The following is an 18,331-nucleotide window of genomic DNA, read 5'->3' as shown; positions in this document are numbered from 1 at the left end:
GAAATGATAATCTAGTTGACTTAAAATAAACAAAATAGCAATGTTTGTTACTTGTTTGTTTGTTATTTATATTTTGCTTGTGATGGCAGTCTGTAAATAATTGAGTCTGGACCAGACAATACAGTGATTCTATTAACTGCATCCACGCTGTCAGAATAATGACACACACTCATCAATGGTCAAGTATCTGGAAGAACTACAATTTCCATCAAATTATTATTAAAGGATGTCAGGCAATGGTGAATTAGGACCCCAGTCATGCAGAGTTGCCTCCCTTAGGTGTGACAGAATCCCATGACATTCTTTTTAAATCCCATATTCACCTGATTACGTTTCACTTCAGTACAGACCCTGGAGAATAAATTGAAAAAGGAGTCCAACTCAAGTCTAGAATGACTTTGCAAGTCTAGATTTCCTCAGCTTGAAATTAAGCCTTGTTGGGGGCTCCATTTGGATGAGAGTTGACTGAACCTCCATGTTATGTGTTTCAGCCAGGATGAGGCCCAGAAGATCGACCAGGAGCTGTTTGAGGACTACTCCTTCAGCGTGGAACAGCTGATGGAGCTGGCCGGGTACAGCTGCGCCGTCGCCATCGCCAGGGTCAGTCAGGCATCAGTCAGGCATCAGTCACCAGTTTTAGTTGTTGAAAAAAACATAGCCATGGAAAACTTCAAAATGATTTATGTTATTGTTTTGTTACTTCCAAAAACACAAGGTGAAAAACTTTTCAACTTGTCTCGAATTGGTGAGGAGAATTTATAAAAATGTGACCTTGAAAGCTGGAAAATGATCATTTTAAAAATTGTTAGCTCACCTGAATGAAAGACAAGTGACCTCATGTCCTTGCCTGGTGGCTGGAAGCCCTTGAGGTTATCTGTAAACATATTCTCAAACACCACAGAACAGGTGCTTGTCCAAAACATGACAGCACAATTTGGTCTCGAGGTCTAAGGACAACGGTGCAGTGCTGGTGTGTTGTATATATATCTACAGAGTGTCTTGTTGCCGTGTATCTACAGAGTGTGTCTTGTTGCAGTGTATCTACAGAGTGTGTCTTGTTGCAGTGTTTCTACAGAGTGTATCTTGTTGCAGTGTATCTACAGAGTGTCTTGTTGCAGTGTATCTACAGTGTGTCTTGTTGCAGTGTTTCTACAGAGTGTGTCTTGTTGCAGTGTTTCCCAATAGACAACATGTCCAAGGACAACGGTGCAGTGCTGGTGTGTTGTATATATCTACAGAGTGTCTTGTTGCAGTGTTTCTACAGAGTGTGTCTTGTTGCAGTGTTTCCCAATAGACAACATGTCCAAGGACAACGGTGCAGTGCTGGTGTGTTGTGTATATCTACAGAGTGTGTCTTGTTGTATATATCTACAGAGTGTCTTGTTGCAGTGTTTCCCAATAGACAACATGTCCAAGGACAACGGTGCAGTGCTGGTGTGTTGTAGTGTATCTACAGAGTGTGTCTTGTTGCAGTGTTTCCCAATAGACAACATGCCCAAGGACAACGGTGCAGTGCTGGTGTGTTGTATATATCTACAGAGTGTGTCTTGTTGCAGTGTTTCCCAATAGACAACATGTCCAAGGACAACGGTGCAGTGCTGGTGTGTTGTATATATCTACAGAGTGTGTCTTGTTGCAGTGTTTCCCAATAGACAACATGTCCAAGGACAACAGTGCAGTGCTGGTGTGTTGTATATATCTACAGAATGTGTCTTGTTGCAGTGTTTCCCAATAGACAACATGTCCAAGGACAACGGTGCAGTGCTGGTGTGTTGTATATATCTATAGAGTGTGTCTTGTTGCAGTGTATCTATAGAGTGTGTCTTGTTGCAGTGTATCTACATTGTGTCTTGTTGCAGTGTTTCCCAATAGACAACATGTCCAAGGACAACGGTGCAGTGCTGGTGTGTTGTGGGCCTGGCAACAATGGTGGGGACGGCCTTGTCTGTGCCAGGCATCTCAAACTCTTTGTGAGTCACAATTCAAACCTTTTTCAGTGCACCTCTTAAATGGATAGCATCTGTGTGCACCTGTTAAATGGAAAGTCTCAATGTGCACCTGATAAATTGATAATATCTATCTGCACCTGTTAAATGGATAGTCTTAATGTGCACCTGATAAATGGATAGTATCTATCTGCACCTGTTAAATGGATAGTCTCAATGTGCACCTGATAAATGGATAATATCTATCTGCACCTGTTAAATGGATAGTCTCAATGTGCACCTGATAAATGGATAGTATCTATCTGCACCTGTTAAATGGATAGTCTCAATGTGCACCTTTTAAATGGAAAGTCTCAATGTGCACCTGATAAATGGATAGTCTCAATGTGCACCTTTTAAATGGAAAGTCTCAATGTGCACCTGATAAATGGATAGTCTCAATGTGCACCTGTTAAATGGATAGTCTCAATGTGCACCTGTTAAATAGATGGTCTCAATGTGCACCTGTTAGATAGATAGTCTCTATCTGCACCTGATAAATGGATAGTCTCAATGTGCACCTGTTAAATGGATAGTGTCAATGTGCACCTGATAAATTGATAATATCTATCTGCACCTGTTAAATGGATAGTCTTAATGTGCACCTGATAAATGGATAGTATCTATCTGCACCTGTTAAATGGATAGTCTTAATGTGCACCTGATAAATGGATAATATCTATCTGCACCTGTTAAATGGATAGTCTCAATGTGCACCTGATAAAAGGAAAGTCTCAATGTACACCTGATAAATGGATAGTCTCAATGTGAAACTGTTAAATAGATGGTCTCAATGTGCACCTGTTAGATAGATAGTCTCTATCTGCACCTGATAAATGGATAGTCTCAATGTGCACCTGTTAAATGGATAGTGTCAATGTGCACCTGTTAAAAGGAAATTCTCAATGTGCACCTGATAAATGGATAGTCTCAATATGCACCTGTTAAATGGATAGTCTCAATGTGAAACTGTTAAATAGATGGTCTCAATGTGCACCTGTTAGATGGATAGTCTCTATCTGCAACTGTTGGATGTATTGTCTCTTTGGACCCCCGTCTTGAGCTCAGTTCACTTTTTCCCTTTACTGGTACTTTCACCAAAAAACTATTACTTTGACAGATAATTACTGGTTGTATTTACTAGCCCAGCATTGTTAAAAAAACTGCACAACTCAAGAAATCGTAACACAACTGGGTTTTCTCATAACATTACACCCCCGTGGAGATCCAGGTTAGAATAGGTCGTAAGCAACCCATGCTTGTTGTAACTAACGGGATCGGGTTGTCAGACTCGCTGACTAAGGTGATGCATGTCATCGTATCGTATTTGCACAGATCGATGCTCATGATGTCAATCACAAGATTGTCTGGTCCAGACTGGATTATTTAATGTCATAGTCTATATATTGTCGACTGCAACGTTAACCTACAAGCAAATTAATTTTGATCAACACTCAATATCACCCTCTCACCAACTCCATACACTGACTTGCAGGGTTTCAAGCCTTGATGCTATATACGTCACCTGTCCCTATCAAAGGCTACTATGCTTGTCGTAAAAGGCGACAAACAGGATCGGGTGGTCAGGCTTGCTGATTTGGTTGATGCACAATATCAATCCAAATTGCATGGATCGCTGTTCATGATGCAAATCACTGGATTGTCTGGTCCCGACTCGATTATTTACAGACCGCCGTCATATAGCTGGAATATTGCTGGGTGCGGCGTTAAACAACAAACTAACAAACAATGACGTCACCTAACAACGGGCGTGATAATGGCCCGTCGTCAAGCAATATGAGGGTGTTATCAAGTTACTGTGGCCCGCTCTATCCATTTTAGCTATAACACTCAATATCCCCCTCTCACCAACTCCATACTCTGACTTGCAGGGCTTCAAGCCTTCCATCTTCTACCCGAAGCAGCCCAACAAGCCCCTGTTTGAGAGTCTGCGTCGCCAGTGTGAGGGGATGGACATGCCCTTCTTGTCCTTCTTCCCCTCCGACCCCCAGCTCATCAAAGACTCCTATAACCTCATCGTAGATGCGCTGTTCGGATTCAGCTTCAAGGGACCTGCCCGCCCCGAGTTTGCCTCCATCTTGGAGAAGTTGAAGAAGATACAAGACGATGTCCACATCTGCAGCATTGATGTCCCTTCAGGTAAATAGTAGGGCTGGGACGGTACACTAATTGATGTACCTTCAGGTAAATAGTAGGGCTGGGACGGTACACTAATTGATGTACCTTCAGGTAAATAGTAGGGCTGGGACGATACACTACTTGATGTACCTTCAGGTAAATGGTAGGGCTGGAACGATGCACTAATTGATGTACCTTCAGGTAAATGGTAGGGCTGGGACGATGCACTAATTGATGTACCTTCAGGTAAATAGTAGGGCTTGGACGGTACACTAATTGATGTACCTTCAGGTAAATAGTAGGGCTGGGACGGTACACTAATTGATGTACCTTCAGGTAAATGGTAGAGCTGGGACGATACACTAATTGATGTACCTTCAGGTAAATGGTAGGGCTGGGACGATACACTAATTGATGAACCTTCAGGTAAATAGTAGGGCTGGGACGGTACACTAATTGATGAACCTTCAGGTAAATAGTAGGGCTGGGACGATACACTAATTGATGAACCTTCAGGTAAATAGTAGGGCTGGGACGATACACTAATTGATGAACCTTCAGGTAAATAGTAGGGCTGGGACGGTACACTAATTGATGTACCTTCAGGTAAATAGTAGGGCTGGGACGATACACTAATTGATGTACCTTCAGGTAAATAGTAGGGCTGGGACGACATACTAATTGATGTACCTTCAGGTAAATAGTAGGGCTGGGACGATACACTAATTGATGTACCTTCAGGTAAATAGTAGGGCTGGGACGATACACTAATTGATGTACCTTCAGGTAAATAGTAGGGCTGGGACCATACACTAATTGATGTACCTTCAGGTAAATGGTAGGGCTGGGACCATACACTAATTGATGTACCTTCAGGTAAATGGTAGGGCTGGGACGACATACTAATTGATGTACCTTCGGGTAAATAGTAGGGCTGGGACGGTACACTAATTGATGTACCTTCAGGTAAATAGTAGGGCTGGGACGATACACTAATTGATGTACCTTCAGGTAAATAGTAGGGCTGGGACCATACACTAATTGATGTACCTTCAGGTAAATGGTAGGGCTGGGACGACATACTAATTGATGTACCTTCGGGTAAATAGTAGGGCTGGGACCATACACTAACTGTGAGATCCAATACATATCACGATACACTAATTGATGTACCTTGATGGAGTGCCTGGTTTAGAGCTGGTCCAAGTATTGATGTACCTTCAGGTAACATAGTCTGGAGAGAGTCTGGGTTAGAGCTGGTCCAAGTATTGATGTACCTTCAGGTAACATAGTCTGTGGGGAGTCTGGGTTAGAGCTGGTCCAAGTATTGATGTACCTTCAGGTAACATAGCCTATGGAGAGTCTGGGTTAGAGCTGGTCCAAGTATTGATGTACCTTCAGGTAACATAGTCTGTGGAGAGTCTGGGTTAGAGCTGGTCCAAGTATTGATGTACCTTCAGGTAACATAGTCTGTGGAGAGTCTGGGTTAGAGCTGGTCCAAGTATTGATGTACCTTCAGGTAACATAGTCTGTGGAGAGTCTGGGTTAGAGCTGGTCCAAGTGTTGATGTACCTTCAGGTAAAATAGTCAGTGGAGAGTCTGGGTTAGAGCTGGTCCAAGTATTGATGTACCTTCAGGTAACATAGTCTGTGGAGAGTCTGGGTTAGAGCATTAAACCCAACTCACTCCATCACTCACTATTTTCAGGATGGGATGTAGAAAGCGGCGACCCCGATGGCATCCACCCAGAGCTGCTCATCTCGCTGACGGCACCCAAACTGTGTGCCCGCCACTTCAGGGGCAAACACCACTACCTGGGCGGCCGCTTCGTGCCGAAGACGCTGGAACAACGCTACAGTCTCAATCTTCCTGCCTACCCAGGCACAGAGTGTGTGATAGAACTGAAAACACAGACCACGGAACCTGCAGAAAGTTCCAAGTGATTCTCTCCGCTGCCATCAATTGACCTCCTGCTGTTTGTTGATAGCTTGAAATGTGTATATCATCTCTGTCCTTTCCAAACAATGTATAGAGAAAAGGTTTGGTGTAGAATTGTTGTGCATCAGTTGAAATTATGTTAATGGTTGGTTTAGTTGGGTTTATTCTGCTTTCAGCTTTAGTTATATCATGCTTTTCAATTTAGAGGTAGTCATCAAGCCATACTAAAAGACTTGAAGAATTAAAGTCTCATGTGACCTTAATGTCACAATGGAGTTCTGTTTTTGCTCACACAACAGCACAACATCTTGATTAAACCCGTCTCTGAAAATAACAATTAAATTTTGTAAACATTGTTTAGTGTCTGTTTATTTTTTACATTCAAGCTGTCAGTGAAATGGCTGCTCGATGCACCATTATTGTGGGAGAATACAAAAGTGATGCTGTTAAGATGCGGATGCGGATTCAGGTTTTTTTTGTAATACTACTGAGTCTCTCAACGTAATACTATTATATACACCTTGAAAAAAGTTAAGCACCACTTCTTTCTTTTTTATGTATTCGTGACTTCCATGTATCATTTTGAACGACCTACATATGACATTGAGTCATTTTTAGAAATGTCTTAGATACCATTGATACCTTTGTACAAGAACACTGTACGTTCCTCCAGACGCTACAAGAACACTACGTTCCTCCAGTCGCTACAAGAACACAGTACGTTCCTCCAGACGCTACAAGAACACTGTACGTTCCTCCAGATGTTGCAAGAACACTGTATGTTCCTCCAGACATTACAAGAACATTACGTTCCTCCAGACATTACAAGAACATTACGTTCCTCCTCCAGACATTACAAGAACACTACATTCCTCCAGACATTACAAGAACATTACGTTCCTCCAGACATTACAAGAACATTACGTTCCTCCTCCAGACATTACAAGAACATTATGTTCCACCAGACATTACAAGAACATTACGTTGCTCCAGACATTACAAGAACACTACGTTCCTCCATACGTTACAAGAAAACTACGTTCCTCCAGACGTTACAAGAACACTGTACGTTCCTCTAGACTGTTGGCTTCCAAAATTTTGTTAGGACTAAAGATTATCAAATGACCCTAGCTGAAATTTTATCTGAATTTTGTTATGCACACCTCTTAGTTGATCAAAGTAATGAAAAATCCTCCTGCTTCTTTTGATGACTGAACCAATTGCTTCTTAGTCTGTTAAGACTTATTATTATTATGATGATGATGATGTATTAAGCTTCATCAGCTTATGTATATGACATCTCTGCGCTAAAGTGCATGTTTTTGGATAACATTTTATATTCTTTTTGTACTTCTCAGCTCTGTAACAGCTTACAGTTGTATTTTTGATGTTTTATATTCTGTTGTTAGTTCTCGATTCTGTGTCACAGTCAACCATTTGTATTTTTGATGTCTTATGTTTCATTACTTGGTTTACGGACCCATCAACCCTAAAAGTCAGAAATGAGGAAAAAAAAATTTTTTAACTCTCACAGAGCCTGTTAATCTCCATTATTTTAGTGGGTAATATATCGGACTAGTTGTTTCATCTTCCAGAGGCAAAGGAGTTAACTTACTACAATAGTCCAGTTACCACCCTTGCCAAACTCTAGATTTTTTTAACTATCACGGAGCCTGTTAATCTCCATTATTTTAGTGAGTGATATATCGGACTAGTTGTTTCATCTTCCAGAGGCAAGGGAGTTAACTTACTACAGAAGTCCAGTTTCCACCCTTGCCAGACTAGGCTGTAATTTCCGAGTCATATGCATAGTCCAATCAATATCACGCAATGAAATCAACATCTGGTTTGTATACTGCCGTGCAGATTTAGGTTGAGTGCAAAAATAATATATTTCATTTTCACATCCTACGGACTCTATTGTTAATAATTCTATTTTGACTGTCAAGACCATCCAAGAAATATCGGGGGCCCGTGTGGCCCAGTCGTCAAAGGCGCCGCTATTCACTGTGCAGAGTTGCGTCCCTTGGGCACACCAGAAACCTGTGGTTGTGGGTTTGAATCCCGGTTCGCCCCGATTATGTTTCTAGGTTTGACAGCACCATACCCATGTTCGTGGGTTTCACCGAAGTGGTAAACGTCTGAGACCTTATCACTTCCGGCTTTCCTCCCACATAAAGCTGACACGCCGTGATATAACTGGAATGCTGTTAAAAGTGGTGGTAAACCCAACTCACTCACTACAAGAAAATTCCGTAAACCAACGAATGAAAGAAATCCTGTACTTTTGAACTTTGTCTGTACAGTATTTTTAGGTATTTTTAGGAAAATACAGCCTAGAGGTTGCACAACCGAGGGAACCTTTATGTGAATTTCGTTTTCTTCTGACCGAAATTTCAGAATCGATGACAAAGGTGGTGAACAATAAAAAACTGAATTGCTTTAGAAGACAGAAATATTACTGGCGCCAAAACACATCCTTGATTTTGACTAGGCCATCACAGTTGGGCAGAGAAGTATCAAATCTAAGAAGAGGATCGGATTTTAATAAGATTATTATAATGTTATAATTAAATTTTAAGATATTGTTGTCTTTGTCATAATGTTTCTATGAACATATTGCTTGAAAGTATTTGTTTTCAATTTTTGTTGAGGATTCTGAATACAATTATATCTTGTTAACTCTCAACTTTCTGGGACCATCAAATATACACCTGGGAAAAAGTTAAACGCTGTTTTTATTTTCTTACTTATCTGTGTGTTCCTACAGGTGGTACAAGAACACTGTGTGTTCCTACAGATGGCACAAGAACACTATGTTCCTACAGGTGGCACAAGAACACTATGTTCCTACAGGTGGTACAAGAACACTATGTTCCTACAGATGGCACAAGAACACTGTATGTTCCTACAGATGGTACAAGAACACTGTATGTTCCTACAGATGGTACAAGAACACTATGTTCCTACAGGTGGTACAAGAACACTATGTTCCTACAGGTGGTACAAGAACACTATGTTCCTACAGATGGCACAAGAACACTATGTTCCTACAGATGGCACAAGAACACTATGTTCCTACAGGTGGTACAAGAACACTATGTTCCTACAGATGGTACAAGAACACTGTATGTTCCTACAGATGGTACAAGAACACTATGTTCCTACAGGTGGTACAAGAACACTATGTTCCTACAGGTGGTACAAGAACACTATGTTCCTACAGATGGTACAAGAACACTATGTTCCTACAGATGGTACAAGAACACTATGTTCCTACAGGTGGTACAAGAACACTATGTTCCTACAGATGGCACAAGAACACTATGTTCCTACAGGTGGTACAAGAACACTGTATGTTCCTACAGATGGCACAAGAACACTATGTTCCAACAGATGGTACAAGAACACTGTTTATTCTTCTAGATTGTGCTGGGTCATGTCTGTGTATTTAACGTCACATTCCGCAGTAGTCTGGATATATGACAGCAGTCTGTAAATCATAGAATCTTTACCAGACAATCCAGTGACTGATATTGTTAACAATGATCCACACCAACTGGTTATGAAGACACTCGATGAAACAAGTCAACAGTTTGACCTCAAACCACCTGATCCATTTCATTGCCTCTTGTCCAGCAGATGTTCCTGGAGACCATTTCAACTGGCAATGGTTGGTTGGTTGGTTTGTTGTTTAACGCCGCACTCAGCAATATTCCATTTATATGACGGAGGTCTGTAAATAATTGAGTCTGGACCAGACTGTCCAGTGATTGATATCATGAGCATCGATCCACGCAATTGGGATCGATGACATGCATCAACAAAGTCAGTGAGCCTGACCACCCAATCCCGTTAGTCGCCTCTTACAACAAGCAAAGTCGCCTTTTTTGTATAAAAACAGATTAATTATTCCCAGGTGTATATTAGGTCACATTTTTTAATCTTATCTTTCACGGATTTATTCCAGCTTTGCAACACAAGGTTGGTCAAAATAAAAATAAAAATAAACGTTAATTATTTATTCACTTATAAGAAAATCCTTCTGCTGTGGATTTGCCGATGGCCTCTTGAATCACGTGATGTATACATGGAATTTATATTAAACCTTTATTGTTGTTAAAGAGAGTCTGTATTACTAGGGCGGTCGGGTAGCCTAGTGTTTAAAGCGTTCGCTCGTCATGCCGAAGACCCGGGTTCGATTCCCGACATGGGTACAATATGTGAAGCCCATTTCTGGGGTCCCCCGCCGTGAATATTGCTAAAAGCGGCGTAAAACCAAAACTCGCTATATTACTAGAGGGAGAAAATAAATATTTTGATGTTTCTTTCTTAGACTGGCTGCTTTTAAGTTGGGGTGGTGGTGAAACGAAAATAAAATCTGTGATGTCTTAGTGACCAGTAGACGTTGGATAGTCTGCTCAGTACATAGCTCAAGCTCCTTCCCAGCGTGTGACACCTTCGTTACACTCTCGGTAACATCGCTGCCACCAGTCTGGGCGCGGCCATTACAAGAATCTTGAACTTTGGCCTCTAACCCCAAATGTAGTAATGTTCATACTTTTGTTTATGTCTTTGGGAATGCCATCATAGTTCATTTTGAAAAGGTTAACGACGGACCATGTTTTCCAGATAAATTTACTTTGTTTATGTAATCAGAGTGATTTCGAGAACAGAAAATCAACCAATTTCTCCCTTACATTCTTACTATATCAATTACATGATAGTTTTAATGAAATAGAAATTCAATTTGACAAAGAAAGAAAGTAATTTAGCAGGGGTAAGTGTATTCGGCGTCACGACAGTCGTCACTTGTTTGTAAACATAACGGTCATTCGGTTGCAAGTTCAACTCCAAGCATGGTTGTGGCCACCTATCACAGTGGGAGTTTTGACTGGTAGCAGTGATTGTATAGAGAACTCCATGAACGGGCTAGCCTTGCGAGAAGCTTGTACACAGCTGTGATATTGCAGCTAGTCGAGTATGTGAGTTGACAAGGTTTCTGTTTGTGCTTTGTTTTCGTCAACAAATACTCAGATCGTTTTGAAAGGCAAGACTGACATTTTGCTTTGCAGATCCTTGTGCCTAAAATAGCAGGCTCAAGATGTATGTTGAGTTGATGTTGAACTGATTTATATTGATAGAATGGGACAATTTTTGATTACTTAAAAATTAAATGCAGCTGTTGAAAGGATCTGTGAAACAAAATCAAGAAATGTATTGGGTTTGCTTAAAATATGATTTATGGAATTTCTATGTTATGGTCTTTTGTAAGCCCCCTTCAATAAATATATTTGGCAGCTTTGGTTTTGTTTGTTTATGGTTTCCTATTGTTTGTATGTTATATGATGGTGCCCAGTAAACAATCATGTCTGGACCAGACAGTCCAGTGACAAATATTGTGAAAAAGGATCCACATTGTCAGGGTAAGACAACACATATTGAGCGAAGTCACCAACCCTGACCACCTGATCCAGTTGGTCGCCTCTTACAACCAGCATAGATTGCTGGGGACTCGTGCTGACCCGGAATCCCCTCAGAGTGTTTATTATTGAGCTTGTGGGAGTTTACGTTGATTTTGTGAAATGTTCTATGATTGGACTATTGATATGTGCGATAGCCCAATCATATTTAGCACAGGAAAGTGGGCTTGATGTGGCAAGGGTAGAATAGGTCTTCAGCAACCAATGCTTGCTGTAAAAGGTGACTATATATGTCAGATGCTCTATCCACTAGACCACCGAGGTAGTGATGCATATTTGTATGCCCAGTCAGATGCTCTATCCACTAGACCATGGAGGTAGTGATGCATATTTGTATGCCCAGTCAGATGCTCTATCCACTAGACCATGGAGGTAGTGATGCATATTTGTATGCTCAGTCAGGTTCCCTATCCACTAGACCACGGAGGTAGTGATGCATATTTGTATGCCCAGTCAGATGCTCTATCCACTAGACCACGGAGGTAGTGATGCATATTTGTATTCCCAGTCAGATGCTCTATCCACTAGACCACGGAGGTAGTGATGCATATTTGTATGCCCAGTCAGATGCTCTATCCACTAGACCATGGAGGTAGTGATGCATATTTGTATGCCCAGTCAGGTTCCCTATCCACTTGACCACGGAGGTAGTGATACATATTTGTATGCCCAGTCAGATGCTCTATCCACTAGACCACGGAGGTAGTGATGCATATTTGTATGTCCAGTCAGATGCTCTATCCACTTGACCACGGAGGTGGTGATGCATATTTGTATGCCCAGTCAGATGCTCTATCCACTAGACCACGGAGGTGGTGATGCATATTTGTATGCCCAGTCAGATGCTCTCTCCACTAGACCACGGAGGTAGTGATGCATATTTGTATGCCCAGTCAGATGCTCTATCCACTAGACCACGGAGAGATGCATATTTGTATGTCCAGTCAGATGCTCTATCTACTAGACCACGGAGATGGTGATGCATATTTGTATGCCCAGTCAGATGCTCTATCCACTAGACCACGGAGGTAGTGATGCATATTTGTATGCCCAGTTTAGGTTCCCTATCCACTAGACCACGGAGGTGGTGATGCAGATTTGTATGCCCAGTCAGATGCTCTATCCACTAGACCACGGAGGTAGTGATGCATATTTGTATGCCCAGTCAGATGCTCTATCCACTAGACCACGGAGGTAGTGATGCATATTTGTATGCCCAGTCAGATGCTCTATCAACTACACCACGGAGGTGGTGATGCATATTTGTATGCCCAGTCAGATGCTCTATCCACTAGACCACGGAGGTGGTGATGCATATTTGTATGCCCAGTCAGATGCTCTATCCACTAGACCACGGAGGTAGTGATGCATATTTGTATGCCCAGTCAGATGCTCTATCCACTAGACCACGGAGGTAGTGATGCATATTTGTATGCCCAGTCAGATGCTCTATCAACTACACCACGGAGGTGGTGATGCATATTTGTATGTCCAGTCAGATGCTCTATCCGCTAGACCACGGAGGTAGTGATGCATATTTGTATGCCCAGTCAGATGCTCTATCCACTAGACCACGGAGGTGGTGATGCATATTTGTATGCCCAGTCAGATGCTCTATCCACTAGACCATGGAGGTAGTGATGCATATTTGTATGCCCAGTCAGATGCTCTATCCACTAGACCACGGAGGTAGTGATGCATATTTGTATGCCCAGTCAGATGCTCTATCCACTAGACCACGGAGGTAGTGATGCATATTTGTATGTCCAATCAGATGCTCTATCCACTAGACCACGGAGGCGGTGATGCATATTTGTATGCCCAGTCAGATGCTCTATCCACTAGACCACAGAGGTGGTGATGCATATTTGTATGCCCAGTCAGATGCTCTATCCACTAGACCACAGAGGTGGTGATGCATATTTGTATGCCCAGTCAGATGCTCTATCCACTAGACCACGGAGGCGGTGATGCATATTTGTATGCCCAGTGAGATGCTCTATCCACTAGACCACGGAGGTAGTGATGCATATTTGTATGCCCAGTCAGGTTCCCTATCCACTAGACCACGGAGGTAGTGATGCATATTTGTATGCCCAGTCAGATGCTCTATCCACTAGACCACGGAGGCGGTGATGCATATTTGTATGCCCAGTCAGATGCTCTATCCACTAGACCACGGAGGTAGTGATGCATATTTGTATGCCCAGTCAGATGCTCTATCCACTAGACCACGGAGGTGGTGATGCAGATTTGTATGCAAGTAATTTAAAAATAAATTGTGTACCGGTGAATTTATTATATTTACACAGATATGCAGCTTAATAGTGACATGTCATCAGCAAACTCAATGAGGGACAGGAGCTGCTGAGATAATCCTGTTTGTTGTTTAATACCACACTCGGCAATATTCCGACTGTGTTCCTGGGCTGTAAAAGTATCTGGACCAGACAGTCCAGTGATTGATATTATGAGTCACATCTATTATCTCCCCTAACATTAAAATACTAGGTTCTGATTATTTAAGACGTGGGCAATTATTTTCTGTGTTGGCCGCTTACATACCCTGCTGAGAAATATATCTGAACACACCTCTCTAATAACTCTTAGTACTGTTGAGCTGAAATGAACCAATGTTTATCCGATGCATTAGGTAAAGGGAAGTAATTCGGTTTGCGTCATCTGCTATCGGTGAAAATGGTTGAATGAAAGCGTTTTTCTCGGTGAAACTTCGGACGTATATTCCATGTCTGTATGATGGTCAGGGTACATGTGCTCACACGCAGGGTACATCACACCACATACCCCTCCAGATTGGTTGACAACTTATAATGTTTTCGGGGTGCAAAGACAACTAAGTCATCTTGCAACCAATTCTAACCTGACAGGTTCTAGTATTAGTTTGGTTTGGTTTGTTGTTTTACACCACACTCAGCAATATTCCAGCTATATGATGGCGGTCTGTAAATAATCGAGTCTGGACCAGACAATCCAGTGATTGATATCATGAGCATCGATCCACACAATTGGGATCGATGACATGCTTCAACCAAGTCAGCGAGCCTGACCACCCGATCCCGTTAATCGCCTCTGACGACAAGGTTCTGATATGACACTGGGAAGAAAATAAACATTCTATCCACTGTCTCACCAAATACAAACTAGCTACCACCACTCACAAAAATAGGAGTGAGTGTGATTTTACGCCAGACACCAGAAATTACTCACGGTACTCAGTTCAACATGGTACGTCATTATGCCTCCAGGTACCCAACTTATAAGCTGTAGGTTTTGTTTGTTTGTTTGTTTGTTTGTTTGTTGTCTAACCCCACACTCAGCAAATTTCCAGCTAGATGACAGCAGTCTGTAAATAATCGAGTCTGGACCAAACGGTCCAGTGATTGACATTATGAGCATCGATCTACGCAATTGGGATACGATGTCAATCACTGGATGGTCTTAAGCCGATTTCAGCAATATCAGAGACACCAGAAATGATACAAATATGCACATAGTTCATTACTCATTCACTCAATGTCGCTCGTCACGCCAAAGACCCGGGTTCGATTCCCGACATGGGTACAATGTGTGAAGCCCATTTCTGGTGTCCCCCGCCGTGATATTGCTGGAATATTGCTAAAAGCGGCGTAAAACCATACTCACTCACTCACTCACTCAATGATTACAACATATTTCATTATGATTATGATCTATGTTTGTTTATTGTTTGTTTGTTGTTTAACGCCGTACTCAGCAATATTCCAGCCCTATGACGGCGGTATGTAAATAATCGAGTATGATCTATATATGCCCCCAAGTATTGTACTCTAACCTATAACGCTGTAGGTGTTTCTCCAACTTCAATGTTTGTTTGTTTGTTTGTTGTTTAACGCTGCACACAGCAATATTCCAGCTATATGACGGCGGTCTGTAAATAATGAATTCTGGACCAGACAATCCAGTGATTGACATCATGAGCATCGATCTACGCAATTGGGATAAGATGTCAATCATTGGATGGTCTGGTCCAGACTCGATTATTTACAGACCGCTGTCATATAGCTGGAATATTGCTGAGTGCGGCGTGAAACAACAAACAAATATTATGCCACATTTTCAGTCAAGGAAATCAAGAAACGCATACAAGAAAACAGGATCCACGCTCTTGACAGAAGTGTGACGACAGTTTATCGCCTTGTTGCAATTGCTATTTAAGAAATGCATTCATGCACAGAAGCCACATTGACCTGGTACAGCCGTATTGGCCCAAAATCCTGTATTGTTCCTCTCGTGCTTGTGTATGATGTTGTCCGATTTGAGCATATTACTGACAGTCGATTATTAATAATAAGAAACAAATTGAGCATGGCTCACCCCTGACCCGCCTAGTGTGTCAGTAGTTTCAAATTAAATAGCTAGGATAGGGTTTGGGTTTGAAAAATTTATAAAAAAAATGGTAAATTAATAAAAACATGATTTTTCTTTTGACTGCACCCATCCATATGACACATATTATATGTACTAAGTTTGAGATGAACCCATTGAATAGTTTAAGAGAAATCGCGCGGACAAAGTTTTCGAACGGACGACGACGACCCGGACGGAACTGACGGGGGGGCAAAAGCAGGTCGCCTGGACGATACTGAAGGAGTAACTCCCGAAGTACGAAAGGCCGTAGAATTCATAAAATCAAGCAGCGCAGATGGTGTAGATTGGGGAGGAGCACCCGAAGGAACCATCGTCGGCGTAGTCGGATCCGGGGAGGGAGAGGTTGGTGAGGGCGAAGTATCGGGCATCTTCCTTCTGTAAGCAAGTTATTTCTGGCAACGAAGAAGAGCCTTTCTGTATTAATTAAAGTCTGTAATTGTTACATCAGAGCGCAAGCAGAGCAGCGATGATCAAACGAGCACGCAGGCTTGCAGTAGGGGCAAAGATGATGTGGGTCTTTCCCCGACTTGGGCCTTTTACATAAAGCACAACGCATAGAATACATTCTGCAAAATATCAAAACAACACATAAGTGTCTGTGTAACAAGCAGAAACACATATGAAGTAAACCATGTTACTGGACAATATGTGAACAAAGCGCACAAACACACAACCACAACACAATGTGCAATTCAAAAACATAAGACGCCTAATTAATAGGAATTATGTCAAAAGAAAGCCATAATCAACAAAATAAATGAGAGATTCACCAATAGTTTAAGAAAATTATAGCAAAAAAAACCATTAACGCGCAAACTCGTGACACGGGAAGCACGAAGATAAAATGGCGACCAAGCGCAACGCGCAAAGTTACGCAGCCACGAATAAAAGTCGAATTACAAGCTATGTCAAGCATGGAAAGGATCTATGGATGGAACGCCACCCTAAAATGAAATTTGAAGATAATTAACAAGGTAAGTTGAACGGCTGTCCTACAGAAATCTCAGCGAAAATCGCTGAATGTCAATCGGCGCACGTGACTTTGTTTGTATACACAGCCAACCACGTGCTGCGAGCTCAGGTTACGCTGACATTTCAGTGTTGTGATGTGATCATAACGCGGGATATTCAAACTGCTCGTGTGTTTGGGAATAACATGTGAGCTATGACTGTATTCTAGTCTGTCTTACAGACCCTGATACAAATATATATCAATTACAGCCCATGCAAGTCTATAATGTTTGGCAAGTCTAGATCACTGCAAGTAGTATAGGTAATAGGGGTTCTGGCTCACTTCCACTGGAGCTGGATTTGTATACCTATACTGCTACTACAGGGGGAATTTTTTATGCGTAAATGACTATGCGATTCAACGATAGTCATAAGATTAAACTCCAGCTCACCAATAACTGGGTCCAATCATTGCTTTAGATGAGTCTAAATGGTAATAAAAATATTATTCATTATTTTTATCGATAAAGCGATATTCAACATTTTTATTAAGTTCTTCCTTCATTTTACTAGGAGACCAGACTATATAACTACACTCTTTTTGTAAATTGATAAGAAACAATTGATTACCGTATTTGGTTGGTTTGACATCACTGATATAATAAAAACCTTGTGGTAATTCTCTCCATTTAATAGTTTTTTCCATTATTATATATTTATGTAAGCATTTGTCTAAATGTAATCACACGATATTTTTAATCTCCAACCAGTTCTTTGGTTTTGGCACGGAATAATTGACGCGCTTGTTGCCTCCCTTGTTCTATGAACTTTTTGTTATCGTCTTCGCTAATACCACTGGTCTTACGAGATTTTGATCGAATCTCCTGCTTCATTTCATTGTATTTGGTGAGTTCCGACAGCACTAAACGAAACTCCTCCTCGGATATCTTACAATCGGCCACTGCTGTCGAAATATGATCCTCGATGCTGTTCAACTTTGCATCGGCGAGTATCCGAATACTATCGTGTTTTAATGCTTTCTTTTGCAACCTACGAGAAATGAATTTTATCGCTATTCCTGCCAGTCCCGAGGCTCCAGCCGCTATTTCCATGCCGAGCACGATAGGCACGGCGATTATAGTTGATAGTAAACCGACACCGGCTACACCGAGTCCCATGCCAGCTACTACAAGAGCGGTGTCAACTCCGTCCAGAGCATTCACGACTCTGCGATACTTTTTATACAATCCAAGTCTCAACTCCCTATCCTTTTCTATTCGATGTTTTATGTCGTTTATTTGATGTAATCGAAATCCATCAACAGTTTCCATCATTTCATCGAGCGCTGGATATAAACTCATAGTGTATATTACGAATATATAATAGTCTTTAATTGGTCTTGCTTAA

General features: G+C 41.6%; 1 protein-coding gene across 1 annotated transcript; it reads left to right on the top strand.

Annotated features, from left to right (window-relative positions):
- Positions 1–495: 495 nt before the first annotated feature.
- On the top strand, positions 496–6,976 carry LOC139460990 (NAD(P)H-hydrate epimerase-like). The gene is made up of 4 exons (XM_071242454.1): positions 496–600; positions 1,860–1,970; positions 3,878–4,145; positions 5,832–6,976. Exons 1-4 carry the CDS (start codon positions 559–561, stop codon positions 6,065–6,067), a joined length of 657 nt encoding a protein of 218 aa, XP_071098555.1. The 5' UTR covers positions 496–558; the 3' UTR covers positions 6,068–6,976.
- The last annotated feature ends 11,355 nt before the right edge of the window (positions 6,977–18,331 follow it).

The sequence above is a fragment of the Haliotis cracherodii genome, unplaced genomic scaffold, assembly GCF_022045235.1.
Source record: "Haliotis cracherodii isolate W230 unplaced genomic scaffold, xgHalCrac1.p SCAF_14, whole genome shotgun sequence".
NCBI lineage: Eukaryota > Metazoa > Mollusca > Gastropoda > Lepetellida > Haliotidae > Haliotis > Haliotis cracherodii.
The sequence above is the reverse complement of the archived record's forward strand: the minus strand, read 5'-3'. Positions and strand labels throughout refer to the sequence as shown.